This window comes from Callorhinus ursinus, unplaced genomic scaffold, assembly GCF_003265705.2.
Source record: "Callorhinus ursinus isolate GAN/ISIS: 27379988/994484 unplaced genomic scaffold, GSC_fseal_2.0 scaffold34, whole genome shotgun sequence".
NCBI lineage: Eukaryota > Metazoa > Chordata > Mammalia > Carnivora > Otariidae > Callorhinus > Callorhinus ursinus.
Genome location: NW_027397096.1, coordinates 3,608,582 through 3,620,161, shown reverse-complemented (window position 1 = coordinate 3,620,161; position 11,580 = coordinate 3,608,582). Strand labels below are relative to the sequence as shown.

The following is an 11,580-nucleotide window of genomic DNA, read 5'->3' as shown; positions in this document are numbered from 1 at the left end:
AGGGTTTTGCTGTTTTCAAAGTCAACAACACACATCAAGGGCACACTTGATGACAGAGAGTAACCCTCTTTTAAACATAGGAAAAAACTTACAAGTCAGAAATATTTCTTTTCTATCTAGGAGCATGGGGAAAATACCATTATCTTCTACTTAAACTTATTTAGCCTCTTCTATAAAAGTTCTAAGGAGATTACAAAACAATCTTTTAAAAGATGATTTGACAAACCTGGCCAGTACATCTACACAATCGTTTAAAGTACACATATATGTGAAGTAAAGCTACTTAGTACATGCAGACTGCAGCAATTTAACCAAATTCGCCCCATTTCTAAACTTTATTCTAATCAGCTTGGGCAATTTTTAAAAGATACACATAATCTTTCAAACAACCTGTGCTTTATCTTTAAACAGCTGAATGATCCTAATCTCAAGTCATTCATTCAGTAAAACCATACGGTAAAGCAATAAAGGGAAAAAGGTTATCCTACCTTTAAACCAGGCTTAAGAGACAGAATTGTCACAGAACTCCATGTGGTAAAGGTCCTTCCCTCCTATTTGAGTTACCTCCCATTTCTATTTGATCAAATAAACCAAAGTTTCCACGAGGAAGAGCATCCAAAAGTTTGTAAAGCTGATAAAACTGCCCTGTTTCAAGAAAAGCCCTTTAGTAGATACAAGTCCAGCTCTCATTTAAAGTTTATTAAAATAGGTGCCAGTTTTCCTCTCTTCTAGTTCTACTGATGAGCTAGACCAGAACTATTACTTTGAGCCATGTTTCTAAAGATGGTAAAGCTAAGAACAGCAAAGTAATAAGGATAGGTCACTTTTGGGAATGACACACAAATTAAACTTTCAAAACATGTGCATAGCTTTATTCATCTACTTAGATCTAACCTTTTCATGGAGCTTCAGCAAAATTCGAGTGTGCAAAATGCATTTCTAAAACGTAATGCAAGCAAAGCTTTTCACATTTACACTGGCAGGAAATACAGAGAAACTAACAAGTCACATTAGGGAGAGTTCAGATTTTTTTTTTTTTTTAATGACAAGAATTGCACAGTTCATTATTTTGAGACAATTGTTGCAGACATAAATACTTAAAATTTTCTAAGCCAAGGTGCTTTAACAATAAAAATTTTTAAGTTGGAAAAGAGCCAGTAACTTGGATCATAGCTCACAAAGAATTCCAAATTAAAGTGGACTCCATTATCTCCCTAGATTTTGCAAACAATGCTTTTTATAACACTTTTTTATAACACTAAAGGAGACCGCAAGCTGAAACTTTTTTCAAAGCACACAAGAAATGGTGTCATCACATTACTTGAAGAAGGTGCTGAGGGGGTAGGGAAAGGGAGTGAAGAATCCTTTTACTATTTCCCACTACAGAACAGCCACTAACAGATTAAGAACAAAAAAAAGAAACAACAAAAAAACTAAATCAAATCACTTCCCCAGTTTATAAAATAGTTCCAGTTTGTGACAAGATCTATAACTTTAAACAGAGAGCACCAGTTGGGCGATAGAATGAGCATTTCATACTGCATAAAAATTAGTGAGGTGGTAAGAACCATCAACTATCTCAGGCATTACTACATGGCCTTTCCAAACTTTTTTTAATATACATGCAAGGCACATTGATATAAAAATAGATCTCTGGCCAACAAACATATTAAATAAGCAAATTAAAATTTTGGCTTGGCAATATTGGCAACATCAAAATATAACCAGATAGCTTTGGACCACATATCTTTCTCATATCCCTCCACCCCATTTGGTGTTTTCTCCTCCATTATTTTGGGTTCAGTCTCCTTCAAGTTTGGGTATGTGCTTGAGAAATGACTTTTCCTCTCGTCAAGTAGCATTCTTACTAAAGTTTATCTTTGCTAGTAAAAATATACTAGAGAAGCAAAATAGTTGTTTTGATTGATTTGATTACACTAAATCTGATTGGCTCCGATGGCATTATTTCTCCTCTGTATACAAACAAAAAAGCCCCCAGCTTACATAGTAGACAATTGTTTTCTCTCTAAGATAAATCAGCAACCAACCAATGATACTTCTTTAAACCATTCTTCCCAAATCCTCTTTTTGAGGCAGAGAGAGGGAATAAGAGAAATAAAATTAAGATTTAAAAGATTTTCAGTAGTAGAAGACATTTTAAGGCCAAAAAGTGTAATACTAACAATTTTTATTTTCCTAAGTTATTGCCCTTCATAGGCCAATACCATAAATAGTTTATTTGTACTGATTCCCTCCTGAAGAAAATTTTTTAATTCATTCACTTTTGTTAGTGGCTGAGCTACAGGAAAGGTATTCAAAGCAACTTATAAAGGTATGGTATATAGTAATGTAAAAAGTGCATCACATTCTTGATTTTCAGTTTCTCATAGCAGCAGCAGGATTAATCCAAGACAGAAAACAGTTTTATTTTCACTCTAAAAATGCAACAACTCCTTATGAAATGTATTCAAGATTATGAATCCCTCCTCTATAGAGGAAAAATGAAATAGACTTAATAATAGACAAACAGGGGCAAACTAAAGGCATTCATTCATATTTACATATTAAAACCATTTTTAACACCAAATCTTTACATCTAGCAAAAGAAATGTTTAAGAATAAAAGACATTACTAAAGCAGTATCCATTTTTTGGAGCCTTTGTTTAGCACCTGAGGAAAAAAGGGCCTATGGAAAGCTATATAATTTACCTCAAGTTGGTTTCTTGGTCTGTAGAGTAAAATTCTGATATACAATGAAAGTGAAACTGAACTGGAATATGTCTGTAGCTATTTTAATAAGGCTGTAGAAAAGGGATACTGCATTGGAATATGTTTGTAGCTATTTTAGTAAGGCTGTAGAAAAGGGATACTGCAGTATTATAAAATGGCTTTAGAACTCTGGACATAAGCAAAATTTTATGGATAAATAGGAAGTCTGAATCAGCAATCCCAACACATGTGAGTGAGGATGGCTGTTCCATAGGTTTCTTGCCCACAACTGCTATTTGACACTCCCAGAAATGCAAAAGCAACATACCATTCATGCTTCACCGGGTGTTTCTATTATGCAGACAACTTAAAATCCTATTTATTCTTATTGAGTAACAAAACAGTGTGAAATTTAATTTAAAACTCAGTAAAACAGTGCACTTGAGGGGAGTCAATTATTTATCATTCTTTAAACCAACCGAGGGTGGTCCTGGCTCTCACGCATCTGCAAAGATTTGTGTATTTAAAAAGAACATTTTAAGCATAAGCCCATCTTCCTCACCATAAAATCCTGGTGCTCTGTTGATTAATCACATTAATAAAACATCAGTATTAAAAACTAAGGATAACCTATGCATCTGCAAACTTAGAGCAGCTATTATACATCTAATCTTGTCCTCTGACCCTCCCCTTTAAACAAATTATCAATACTTTGGGGAGGAAAAGATGAGCAAATCCTACCCTCTTTCAAAATGTAGCAGTTTGGTTATGGGTAGGATTATCAAAGGACACTGCCCAGTCAGAATCTAACTAGTACAACATCATCATAACAGACCTGATTATAAAAATTGTCCATAATATGTACTTGTCCTACGAGTCTATTTTGCAGTTAGCATAGGTATACAAGGATCATGTGTGGAGGATACGGCCCAGTGGCATAACTACATTCCTAATCCTTGGAAATGGGACTTTCAAACCTATTTCTCTGAAAAAAGCCTTGACAGAATGACTCCCTCCTTATTTACAATCTAAAATCAAAGTCCTCTTGCAGTTTTCCTTGCCTGTGGCCATTGAGTAGGACATAAACTTTCACACTATAATGGCTTTTTGCGTTTGAAAGTTTTCAGAAGATAAACCATGAGATGCCTCCAATTGGGTTAGCAACAAGACTAACAACCAAGTACGAAACTACCGCTGCTATGTAATGTTTTGTGAAGAAACATTTTGTATTGTGAACAATACTCATAACTGAGGTTTGCCGTATTTTCCCTAGAAACTGTTATTTGAAAAACCAATGCAGCACTTTTTTTCCTTTATAAAGTTTTTGCAGATTCTCAATGACTAGGGAAGCAGATGATTAAGGAGAACAGCAAAATTCTAAAATGGAAATACCTTCTCCAGCCATTTATTCCAAGAAAAACAACTGGCATTAACAAATTCCTAATTATTGTCTATCCCCTCCCAGAAAGGAGGAGGCAGGGCTAACTACAGATGCTGTAAATATACTTTATGTGAAAGTTCATTACTAAGAAAGTCAGAGGAAAGGCTATGCAATTAACTTCAGTTCAGCAAAGTGGGGGTGAATAAAGAGAAAGATAAATACACCCTGTCTTTTGTGCGGAAAGGGAATTATTCAAGACATCTACAAGAAGAGTGGTATGTGACACAGAAGCCTACAATCAAGACAGTTTTAAAAAGAAATCTTCACCCATAATTAGTATCTTCATAGCTATTAAAAAAATAGGTCATGATTTCATTCTTAGTGCCATTTTTCAAATACTACCCTTTTAAGGATTAAAACCACCTGACTTTTATTCTGTGTAATGAAAACAAATGGCACAAAATAAATACAAGTTCATTCTCTGAATACTAATATGTCTTACACACATTCATTTACTAATTTTTTCTATCTCCCTGTCCCTCACACATACATACACTACACACACACACACACACACACACACACACACACACACACACACACACACTCCTTTTTCAGTCTTTATAATGGAGGGATGTTAAAAATCCCCTCTAGACTGTATTTGGTTTATGCTACAGTACTAATACTCTGAGTTGAAGGAAAATTCTTTATACCAAACAATAACACATTGATGTTATTTAAATGTGCTAAATTAATCACAGCTGAAGTTTGTTTAGAAGCTTACACAAAAATAATCAGAAAACAGATCAACTCTTAAGATTTTTTTTAATAAGTGCTCTGTAAGGAATTGTGTGAGGACCTAAGGAGAAAGATTGCGACAAGTAGAGTTAAGTGTTACCAAACAGCACAAAGGAGATTTGTCCCAAAGTCCTGCTTGTACCTAGGCAATTAAGTCCATTAACCCAATGCCCAAAAATACTGACAATTAATATGATGGGGCACTAGGGTTCCCAGAAAGAGACATTCCTAACTATATACCTCTAACCATATAATAAGGAAATTTCAGTGGAGAAAAATCAAGGTGAAATGTTGCATTGTTTCATTTAGAAGTGAGATTCTCAAAAACCTTTGGACAAACAGATAAGGGATACATTCTCTTTTTTGGCTTCTCTAAACATGGAGGCCTGAGGGCTGTGGAAGGGAAGCAGGAAAGCAACAAGAGATTTCTAAAGACATTTTTTAAGCGTTGCTTCTAAATTAAAAAGCCCAATTCAGACGGGGACTGTTTTTTTTTTTTTTAATTTTTTTCCTTTTTTAAATATATATTCATTCAACCTCTATGTCACAAACCCAGAAAGTTTCTTGTGAGTTGTGAGACAGAAGAGCTTTTAAATTCCAGGCAAGCAAAATGGACGTTTAAAAAAAGAAGGGGGGTGGCAGGGGGAATCTGGCCCTAAGGCGACAAGTGGTTACACAAGGCAATTGAACACACAGCAGAACTTTAAAACCTATAAAACAAACTGGAGTCTTTTTGTCCTTTAATCACCTTATATCTTTTTTTTTAACTTTTTGAAAATTTTTATTTAAAAAAAAAACACAAAAACACAGACTTCTTTCACTTCAGTATGTGGTATGTTGCATTTTCCAGTTTGTTCAATGCTTTAAAGCTCAAGGATGCCTCTGCTTTCAATTGTACACGGGCCTGAAGCATCCTAGCTTTTGGCAAGCAGGCAGGAGACTCAACAAAAATCAAAATAGGAACAAGGCAGACTAAATGCAGGGCACATCTGTAAACATATTATACATTTGAAAATTACAATATCAGTAAAAGTGATACAGTTTACAGGTGAAATGAAACTATCTGGAACTGGCCTACCACAAGTTTCTGAACCTGGACTGATACAATAAGTTATTATATATATATATTATGTATAAAAAGTTTTGTTTACATCAAGTGGAATTGGCAATCCATGCTTATACTTTTAAAATCTAAGCAGGGCAGAAATCCAGACTAAAGATATTTTCTCTACTCTATGTTGAGTCCAACAGCTTCGTTCACAAACTACTTGTTAAAAGTCTCAAATAATCAACAAAACAAGAAAACTCATCCATACTACAATCGCTCAAAACTGGACATTTCTTAAGCAAAGGGTTTGAGCAAAAGTAGGTGTACCTTCTCCCCCAAACACCCCAGGGGATCCAGTCTACTTTTATTAGAAGACTACACCTCTCTATATAATGCCCTGCTATTTTAACCTGTATTTGACATACATGGATATACTAATTTCTGTGTGTGTGATGTGATGCTATGTCAGGCCAGAGAACTTGTTTTTATGCCACTAACATCACCCAATCTTAAATTGGACCCTTAGTTTCTGCACACACACAAAAAAATTTATTTTAGCATGCTATATACAAGCTGCAGTGCAACAGGATGGCAATGTGATGATAAGACAGGGCTAATGCTCTTCTCTGCCCAAAAGAAAATTTCCAGAATTTCACATTATTTTCCTTAAAAAACCCATTTTGCTCTAGTAATAAAATATATTTATTAAGATATAATTAGAAGCTAATAAGCTCAGAAGTATAGTTTGCATGAAAACACACCTTCTATAGGCAGGGTTTATTACCTCCTCACTGGCTAAAAACATGAAAAGTTTTATAGTTTTCATGGAAAATTTTCTTCCCCTTTTAGATATTTCTGAGAAATTAAAAGAGAATTTACAGAAAGGTACAGAAGTTTCTCTTTAGATGTTCAATGAAAAACAAGGAAAACAGCACATTTAGTGTTAGTGACAGAGAGCAAGTCTGGAGCACCTACAGTTGAAAAGCAGAATATATTTTTGCTCCCACTTATACAATTACATTAAAATATGGGCAAAGGAATATTTTTCCATATTAAATATCTAAAGCCAATTGTTTGTTCTGTAACTTTTCCTTAAATGACACTCATGGATTCTTCACTTGTTAAAGTCCAGTATGTAACCAAAGCCAAGTGAACTATGTACCACCATTCCAGAATTGTAGAACTTCAATGCCCTCCCCTATTCCCACCCCACAAAAAATAAAAGGAAAAGAAAGAAAATATTTCCCCAACACCCCACAGAGGCTGCTTAACTCCTGGCAAGACATGCAAAACATATTCGCTAAAAAAAAAAAAAAAAAAAAAAAAAAATACACCCCTGCAAACTTCAAGGCATTTATCCAGCATTCTCGCAGGGCTCAAAAGTATAACCAAAAGATCAAGGGAGGAGTGGGGGAAAATGGTGAATCATTCTGGGTTCCCCGTGATTAGTGTATCACTTTAGTCACAGAACAAGATACAGAGATCTTTTAAGTGGATTTGCCTTTCCAGTGGGTCATTTGTTGCCCAAGTTGATGACAGCAGGAACTTTAGAACCACGCTTGTTAATAAGTCTGTATTCATTAATCACTTGCATTCACACTTAAAAACAAAAACTAACAAAAGAAAAAAGAAAAAAAAAAACTATTCAGTACCGGAGATTAAATAACCATGTGTAGTCTCTTGAAATAAATTTGATTCCTTAAGAAGTCTAATTACTTTCAGTTGCCTTTTTTTTTAAATAACTATATATATATATGTATATATATATATTTGTATATATTATCCTGTGATTCTACTTATGGTTCCTCTGCTGCGTTGAAGATCTAGGAGCATAAAAGCCTTGTGTCCCCCATGAACGGTGGCTCTAATGCTGCAGAAAGGTTACAAATAGGCAGTCTGGTCCTTCATTGATCTGGACTATCCATGGCTTCATTGTAAGTGATTATCCTTTTGGGATCTAGAGAGAAGGTTAAAAAATAGATACATAAATAAAAATAAGGTCTGGAATGCCAAAAAGCCCATATTCCAATAACAAATTCCAAATAACCATCATTTTAGCTGCCTTTTTTATGAAAACACAATTTAAAGACCACTTCTTTAGGGCACCTGGTTGGCTGAGTCATTTAAGTGTCTGACTCAATTTTGGCTCAGGTCATATCTCAGGGTTAAGATCGAGCCCTGTTTTGGGCTCCACCTTGGGCTTTGCGCTGGGTGTGGAGCCTGCTTAAGATTCTCTCTTGGGGGCCTGGGTGGCTCAGTCAGTTAAGCGTCTGCCTTTGGCTCAGGTCATGATCCCAGGGTCCTGGGATCGAGCCCCATGTCGGGCTCGCTGCTCAACGGAAGCCTGCTTCTCCCTCCCTCTGCCTCTCTGCCCAGCGTGTGCTCTTGCTCTCTCAAATAAAATCTTAAAAAAAAAAAAAAAGAAAAAAAATTCTCTCTTTCCCCCTCTAAAAAAAAAAAATTAATAAATAAAAAAATAAAGACCACTTCTTTGTATTAACACACACATGATCTACTTTTCCACAACCCAATAAATAGTTCAGCATCCCAAAGGATTTCCAGCAACAGTGTTCTCCAGCCAGCGAGGGCTTCAACTCCTACAGATCAGACAGGGGCTGAGCTCATTTAATAAGGGTTTATGTGGGGCGCCTGGGTGGCTCAGTCGTTAAGTGTCTGCCTTTGGCTCAGGTTATGATCCCAGAGTCCTGGGATCGAGCCCCACATTGGGCTCCCTGCTCAGCAGGAAGCCTGCTTCTCCCTCTCCCGCTCCCACTGCTTGTGTCCCCTCTCTCGCTGTGTCTCTCTCTGTCAAATAAATAAAAATCTTAAAAAAAAAAAATAAGGGTTTATGTGTTTCTCCCAATTAGAAAAGCTTAAATCGTCAATAATCCAATACTAAAACAAACACTTGGATTTATTTATTTTTGTTCTCAGTAAAATGAAGTCAAAATTTACTTTAACCTGTGGGGGCTGTCTAGTAAGGAACTGTTCAAGGCACATCTAGCACCAAAAACTTCTGGTTAAGTTTGGCAAAACTGTCAGTTCAGTCCTAATCATGACTTACTTCTTTCTTCCTCCGAATTTCCCATAGCACCACCAGTCTTTATTCTCAGCACTGCGCATAAGCTAAGATTTGGGTGCTATTCTAAATTCCAGTTATTTAGCTGTATGCTCCCCTGTTCTGAAGAGGCAATTTTATTACATACCATTTCCCCCTATCTAAGAACTTTTAAAAGTACATACGCTTTTAATAAAAAACAGGAAACCAATTAAACTTGTTGCCTAATGGAAAAGTATAGGCCTAAAAATAATATTAAAGATCTCATGCTCACCTTGAGCCTAACAGTCAATCTAATTTAGTGCAGAGACAAAATAATACCCTTTCTAGGACTGTAATAGCCATCCTCTAGCAACTTGCCATGAAGATAATGCTAGTTCTTTTTTTTTTTCTTAAGATAATGCTAGTTCTTAATAGTTAATGGCCATTTTACAGTAAATATAGGAGGTCTACTTTTGCAGAGTATATTTTCTAGTCTATTTTTTCGTTTGCCCAGAAGCAACTCAAAATAATTTAGGAACTTGCTAGTATCTTCAGGCCACAGCTGTGTTAGACAAGTAAGACCTGGCCTAAGTACAAGAGAGAGATGGAAGGAGAAGCAATGCCCGGAAATCAGGGAAACCTACATTTTTAAAAAGATTTATTTATTTTATTTTTTAAAGATTTTATTTATTTAATTGACACAGAGAAAGAGACAGAGAGAGAGGGAACACAAGCAGGGGGAGTGGGAGAGGGAGAAGCAGGCTTCCCGCCGAGCAGGGAGCCCGATGCAGGGCTCGATCCCAGGTCCCTGGGATCATGACCCGAGCCGAAGGCAGTTGCTTAACCAACTGAGCCACCCAGGCGCCCCCATTTTTTATTTTTTAAGTAATCTCTACACCCAACGTGGGGCTCTAATTCAAAACCGTGAGATCAAGAGTCCCATGCTCTTCCAACTGAGCTAGCCAGGAGCCCCCAGGGAAACCTACATTTAATCTTGCCACTTTTTAGCTTACACAGTGACCTCTCTCACTTATATGAGCTAGCAAAGTGGATGGGAAATGGGATGCAATTCAGTTACAGGGTTCTAAAAGCCCAAATCTATTAGTGACTAGTTCTCCAGACTGAAACTTACTTTATTTCAGGTATTCCATATCTTACCACATTTTAATATATTTGGAAAAGACACAATAATCAGGATAACCAATTTAAATTTTTTGAAAATTCCAAACAATCCAGATGTGGGTTATTCAGTCCCTTTGCATTCCTGCTATTCACATCTTATACACGTGGTTCACGAAGGAAGCTAATTTGCTATTCTTTAGGATTTTTAACCATCTATTATTTCAGAGAATATAACAGCCCAAATAAGGCTTCTAAAACAGCTAGCTAATATTTTTCTGAACTATGAATTTCAGTTCTTAGGATACCACTTGTCTACCATACAAATACAGATAAAGACTGGCTGTAAGTGGAAACACTTATTCATGCTGGTTTCCTAGATTAAAAATATTTATGTTCTGTCTTACTTTCATAATTAGAGGGGGGAAAAACATTCATGTTCTTCACCTAGTAGGTGAAGAGTATTTTCATATACTCTTTTCAGTGTTACCCCATGTTTAGCAATCCTGGTAAGGCAGCCAATGTCTTTTAACTGCAGTTATTAAATAATTCAAAATATAAAGCCTATTCACTTGGTTGGTCACTGTTTATGTTATTCCCACCCAAACGTAACATACACTAATTAGTCATTAGTACTAACATTTTAAGTAACCTAACCATTCTTACCTTGCTTCTGCAAATTCCAAACAGATTCCATTTCTGCAAAGAAAGAGAAAAAAAAGATTATTTTATACACTAAATTTTATAGAGCAAAGTTTAAAGCTATGCTTTTCACTTTAAACCTAAAAAATCTAGACTGGTTATTGCTGGGCTAGAGGTAGGGTTGAAATAGCACAGTTCTAACCTTAGACAAAACACTCTTATTTTCTTGGAATTCTCAATAGTGTCTTTCAGATTCCCTTAAGTTAATTACAGAAAATGAATTATAAGCGTCTGCCTTTCGGCTCAGGTCATGATCCCAGGGTCTGGGATCAAGCCCTGCATCGGGCTCTTTGCTCAGCAGGGAACCTGCTTCTCTCTCTCCCTGCTGCTCCCCGTTTATGCTTTCTTTATCTCTGTCAAATAAATAAATGAAATCTTTAAAAAAAAAATGAATTATCATCTGAAATCAAACTACCAAGAGAACAATTCTATCCATACAAATAGCAAAGATATGCTGAAGCATGCTTTAATCTAAATGGTATTTCTTGTAACAGCTCATTGTTATTAAAAAAATGAAGTATTTTTTGGCAACCCATCATAACCCAATGGGGTACCCAAGTCTTCTGAATGAAGCATTCAAATTTGATTAAGCATGATGCTTAAAATGCCTTATTAAAATTTTACTTAACTCTTTGCTATAGGCAAGTGATTCTGCTCTTCAAATCACACCTACTCTTATTTTTAACCCATAAGGTCAAAATGTGAATCCATACCCATTTATTAGTAAACACAATCCTCATTTGCTCCAATTCCATTGAAATGTGATCACAATGTGCTTACTTT

At 35.9% G+C, this 11,580-nt stretch overlaps 1 protein-coding gene across 1 annotated transcript in view; it reads right to left on the bottom strand.

The window, feature by feature from the left end:
* Positions 1–844: 844 nt before the first annotated feature.
* The window catches only part of NUFIP2 (nuclear FMR1 interacting protein 2), a 30,576-nt gene continuing 19,840 nt past the window's right edge, over positions 845–11,580 (bottom strand). The window contains exons 3-4 of the mRNA XM_025851599.2: positions 10,762–10,794; positions 845–7,893 (exon numbers count right to left, since the gene is read on the bottom strand). Coding sequence (XP_025707384.1) covers positions 7,841–7,893; positions 10,762–10,794 — 86 coding nt within the window. The 3' untranslated portion in view covers positions 845–7,840. The remainder of the gene's footprint in view (positions 7,894–10,761; positions 10,795–11,580) is intronic.